Source organism: Pristis pectinata, chromosome 20 (assembly GCF_009764475.1).
Source record: "Pristis pectinata isolate sPriPec2 chromosome 20, sPriPec2.1.pri, whole genome shotgun sequence".
Lineage (NCBI taxonomy): Eukaryota > Metazoa > Chordata > Chondrichthyes > Rhinopristiformes > Pristidae > Pristis > Pristis pectinata.
The window spans coordinates 2,069,372-2,074,642 of record NC_067424.1 but is presented as its reverse complement, the minus strand read 5'-3'; the positions used below and the strand labels follow the sequence as shown (position 1 = coordinate 2,074,642).

The window sequence follows — 5,271 nt, the reverse complement described above, 5'->3', positions numbered from 1 at the left end:
TGGTGCAACGCCGATCTTGCTCGAGAGAGGCTCAGGAGCTGCAGCTGCTGGAACCTGGAGCAACAAACAATCTGCTGGAGGAACTCACTGGGTCAAATAGCATCTGTGGCAGGAAAGGAATTGTTCATGTCCTGATGCAGGGTCTTGACCCAAAATGTCAACAATTCCTTTCGCAGATGCTGCTCGACCCACTGCGTTCCTCCAGCAGAGTGTTTTTAGCTTGAGAGAATCTGATGCTTGTAAGTCACAGGGAGCGAGTGTGAGTGTGTTCAAGTCATGGATGTAAATTCACTGATCACCACCGTGTTCGTCAATGTGTCACCATGCACAGGCACAGCGTCTGCACAGAAGGCAATTTGGCATCTGGCGGGAAGCCTGATCATGGTTGACCTTCCGACATTTGATCAAATTTCCCCACACAAAAACCTGCTCCACACACAAAGTCCTGCACCTTCAGTTGCTGTTCTCAGTTGAATTAAGCAACTTTACCAAGTTGCCAATCTTCAGTCTGTCAATGTTTTATTGCAATGAAACAAAAAAAGAATTATTTTCCACTTTATGTTTGTGTTTATAGAAATTCTTTGTTAGCAAATTTTTTATCAAGTCCGGCACAATCTTCCTAGTGGGGACCCAAATTTCCATTAGAGTGTGAGAGTCTAGATCTTTCAGCTTTTCCAGTGTGACACGGTACAGAATTTGGGGCAGTGTCTCCTACCTTCCCCTGACATTTAAACTCTGCAATCAGACAACCCATTATTATTTGCTCTGACTGCCAACCATAGAAAGATGTGGAAATAACTCAGTAAAGTGCAGAACACGGCAAATATTGTTTGCATGTGTAGGTGGAGAGAACTCTGCAGAACGTTGCCGTCTGAACCAGAACATATGCTGAGTATGGCACATTCTGATGCTAGAACTTAAATGTTTCCTCGTGGCAACCAACAAGCCAAACTGACCTGAAGCTCTTGCCGTTAATCAATATCCTACAATTATTAGAAAAATATATGCCTTCCACCGTTCATTTAGAAATTGACCATAGTTTAAATCTCTTGCTACTTCACTATTTTGTTTGACCCCTCACCAGCTCACCACCGTGCAGAAGAAACACTACAATGAAAATTTTTAAAAATTGCAGCCGCTGGAAGTTTGGAATTAAAATAAAAACTGCTGGAGACAACAGCAGGTCGGGAAGCATCTGTGAGATCAAAACAGAGTCAACAGAGATAAAAGGTGGTTTCAAATTGCACTGAAGGTGGTGGGGAGATGGATAGGACAAAGGAAATATCTTGGATAGTCTGAGTCCAGGTCACGGATTAATGGGGGGAGTCAGTGGGTGGTTATACTTGTGTAGTGAGCACAGGAAAGTGGGGACGTTAAACCCACGGAACAGTGACTCTGCGGAAATGGTAAGCCTTTGATGATTTGTTGCTATTTTTAAACGTGGATATATAAATCCAATGTGTCTCCACTTTTCACACAAGGTAAATTTGAAAGTATTTGTTTCTTTCTAAACATATCAAATGGCAGTGAGGAAGGTGGAAAACAGAGCTGGTTGATGTGAGTGTGTGGTAATGGCAGAGGCTGGATGATGTCGAGGTTTCAAATCTTCAGCATGACACTCCAATGCAGTGCCAAGGGACTGCTGCACGGTCAGGGGGCAGTGCCACACAGTCAGGGGGCAGCACCGAGGGAGCGCTGCACGGTCAGGAGGCAGTACTGAGGGAGTGCCACACTGTGGGGGGGGGGGCAGCACTGAAGGAGTGCCACACAGTCAGGGGGCAGCGCCGAGGGAGCACTGCACTGTTAGAGTTGCTGACTTTTGTGCATAAAATTATATCCCCAGTATTTTGTATATAAAATTATGAGAGGCAGAGGCAAGGGAGACAGGGTGGAAATGTCAAACACTAGAGGGCAGAACTTTAATGAGAGAGGGAGAAAGTTTAAAGGAGATTTACGTGTAAGCTTTGACACAGAGCGGTGGGTGCCTGGAACGGGCTGCTAGGGGTGGTGATGGAGGCAGATACAACAGCATCATTTAAGAGGCATTTAGACTGGCACATGAACAGGCAGGGGACAGAGGGATACGGACCGTGTGCAGGCAGGTGGGATTAGTTTAGATTGGCATCATGGTCAGTACAGATATGGTGGGCCGAAGGGCCTGTTCCTGTGCTGCATTGTTCTGTGTTTAACGGAGACATTAAACCAGGGCCCTGATTGCTCCCTGGGGTCACCCACGGTACTGTTTCAAAGATGACCATGGAATTTGTTCCCTAACCAACATTAATCTCTCACTCAACAGCTGGAGGCCGGTTATCTGGCCCAGGTCAGGTTGGTGGGAACTTGCTGTTTGCAGATGTCTCACTTGCTTCCTAAAGCACGAGGGAATATCCCATCAAAATAGAACACAGCACAGTACAGCACAGGGACAGGCCCTTCGGCCCACAATGTTGTGCCAAACTAATTAAACCAGTAATTAAATGCCCAACTAATCCCTTCTGCCTGCACAATGTCCACATTGCCTCCATTCCCAGCACATCCATGCACCTAGCTAAGAGCCTCTCCTAAACCCCTCTATTGTATCAGCCTCTACCACCACCCTTGGCAGCATATTCCAGGCACCCACCACTCTGTGTAAAAAAAACTAGCTGCGCACATCTCCTTTGAACTTTCCCCTCTCACCTTAAGTGCATGCCTTGAGTCTGTGGATGTCCAAGTCCATCCACGATACATCTGACTCCATTCTCTCAGTACCTGTTGTGGGGGGTTCACTGTGACTGACTGCAAGTTCTAAGCAATTAGACAGGTTCACATATTTTTATATTTGATTAAAAAATGCCAGTTTATTGAATGCAAAAATGCATATGTGCAATATACCAATATATAAAAAACATATTTACAGGATACCAGAATGGTATAAAGATACAACTCTGCTGCACAGCAGCAAACTGCAGACCTTCTACCGAAACTTGTACTTGAGTTCCGAGCGGATCAGTAGCCCAGTCCCTGGAGGCTGCTCTGCAGCCCCGCGCCCTCCTGCCTCTCCGGGAGGGTCAGGAGGCATGTTTCCGGTGCCGTATTGGGCTTGGCTCCTCCTTCTCATTCTGCTTGTGCGGCTCCTTGTGCTGGGCTCGGGGCAGTGGGGCTTCCTGCAGCTGCTCCCCTCCCTCACTCGATGTGAACGGGGAGCACACTGTCTCGACCAGCCCAACCACCACCCCGAGGAACGCCAGCACTGTGCCCACCGCGTAGATCTTCAGCATCTTCCTGTTGGGCCGTTGGTTCAGCATCTCCCGAGCAAAAGGGATCAACTCGCTCATCATCTCCATCTTGGCTCTGGAATAAAATGCAAGAATGTTGATAATCCCCAAACACTACAAAACAATTACAACCTAGAGAAACAAGGGACTGCAGATGCTGGAATCTGGATGAAAAACATGATGATGCTGGAGGAACTCAGCAGGCCAGGCAGCATCCATGGAGAAAAGCAGGCGGTCAACGTTTTGGGTCAGGACCTAGTCCTTGTACAACCTGGTCCTTGTACCTGTCACAGACTGTGCACATTCCCTGGTAGAGGCTAATTAAAAGCTACTTTCCCAGTTATGTTAGCCATGAGCTCAGTGCTGGGTTCAAGCCCTTGATCTTCAAATATCCCTTTCCCCAGACAGCCAGACAGGCGGCACTGGTGAATTCCATCAGAGTCCACCTTCACTCCAGGCAGCTCACCAGATACAGTAAGGTACCAAGAGCTTTTACTGGCGTGGGGAAAAGAAGCCCAGGGTAAGGGGGGGGGGGGGGGGGGTGGACCGAGCCCCCTGCCCTTCCTGTGGCATCTGCTCTTCTCTCATTGGCCCTGTCAGGCACCTCAGAACCAGAGTGGGTGCAGGTCACCCTCCCTCCTGAGGGACCACCTGAGAAGAGGTGGGCTCCTTGTGAGGTGTAACTTTCTTTTGCCAAATCAGTCAGCTCCTCAGTGAAGTGAGCAGGAGATCTGTGCTGACACTCAATTAACCCACCAACGCAAACTTTGGGGTGTGGGAGGGAACCGGAGCCCCCGGGGGAACCCCCGCGGTCACAGGGAGAATGTGCAAATTCCACACAGACAGCGTTGGGGGTGGGGATCGAACCCGAGTCGGTGGTGAGGCTCAGCACCGCCGGGGGTGCTGCCTTTTGCCTCCTCGGCTGGGATGGAGAAGCCCGTGGGGTTCTCCATCTCCAGGGGAGGTCCATCCGCAGCTCTTGTCCCACCTCTGGGATCTTGCTGTGCTGCCTGTGTGCAAGAGGTGCGGGGCAAGGTTGGCGCTCGGTGAATGCAGATGCTCGGGCAGTGGGTGACGGGCGGTGGGTGACGGGCGGTGGGTAGTGGGTGCTGGGCAGTGGGTGACGGGCGGTGGGTGCTGGGCAATGGGTGACGGGCGGTGGGCAGTGGGTGCTGGGCAGTGGGTGCTGGGCGGTGGGTGACGGGCGGTGGGTGCTGGGCGGTGGGTGACGGGCGGTGGGTGACGGGCGGTGGGTGCTGGGCGGTGGGTGACGGGCGGTGGGTGACGGGCGGTGGGTGACGGGCGGTGGGTGCTGGGCGGTGGGTGCTGGGCGGTGGGTGACGGGCGGTGGGTGCTGGGCGGTGGGTGACGGGCGGTGGGTGACGGGCGGTGGGTGACGGGCGGTGGGTGCTGGGCGGTGGGTGACGGGCGGTGGGTGACGGGCGGTGAGTGACGGGCGGTGGGTGACGGGCGGCGGGTGCGGGAGGTCCCCGCCGGGAGCCCGGGCTCACCTGCTCGCTGCTGCGGTCGGTGCGGCTCCGTCCCGGCCCGGGGCAGCGGCGCCGCTTTTATCCCGGCCAATGGCTCGTGGCCGCGCCCCGCGCGTCCACGCTGTCGCCGCCCGATCCCGCGGCTCCTCCCCCGGGCTCAGCCTCAGTGAGGGGAGGGGAGGAGGCAGCAGCCTTGCACCCTCCCCCTCACCCTCCACTCCCTCACCCTCACCCCACTGCCTCACCCTCCACCCTCTCACTTTCCACCTCACCCTCCACCTCCCCTCAACCCTCCACCTCCTCACCCTCTACCCCCCCACTCACCCTCCACCTCACCCTGTACCCCCCCACTCCCTCACCCTTCACCTCCCTCACCTCTCCACTCCCTCACCCTCCACCCCCTCACCCTCTACCCCCCCACTCACCCTCCACCTCACCCTGTACCCCCCCACTCCCTCACCCTTCACCTCCCTCACCTCTCCACTCCCTCACCCTCCACCTCCTCACCCTCTACCCCCCCCACT

The 5,271-nt window shown here is 53.7% G+C and overlaps 1 protein-coding gene across 1 annotated transcript; it reads right to left on the bottom strand.

Annotated features, from left to right (window-relative positions):
* Positions 1 to 2,830: 2,830 nt before the first annotated feature.
* g0s2 (G0/G1 switch 2) lies at positions 2,831 to 4,946 on the bottom strand. The gene is made up of 2 exons (XM_052034872.1): positions 4,769 to 4,946; positions 2,831 to 3,333 (listed from the first exon to the last, which is right to left on the bottom strand). The coding sequence occupies exon 2, from the start codon at positions 3,324 to 3,326 to the stop codon at positions 3,051 to 3,053; it is 276 nt and encodes a 91-aa protein (XP_051890832.1). The 5' UTR covers positions 3,327 to 3,333; positions 4,769 to 4,946; the 3' UTR covers positions 2,831 to 3,050.
* Between the last annotated feature and the right edge of the window lie 325 nt (positions 4,947 to 5,271).

Bases quoted from the DNA above. Each gene is read 5' to 3' on its own strand.
- g0s2 (XM_052034872.1), bottom strand. From the start codon at position 3,326: ATGGAGATGATGAGCGAGTTGATCCCTTTTGCTCGGGAGATGCTGAAC.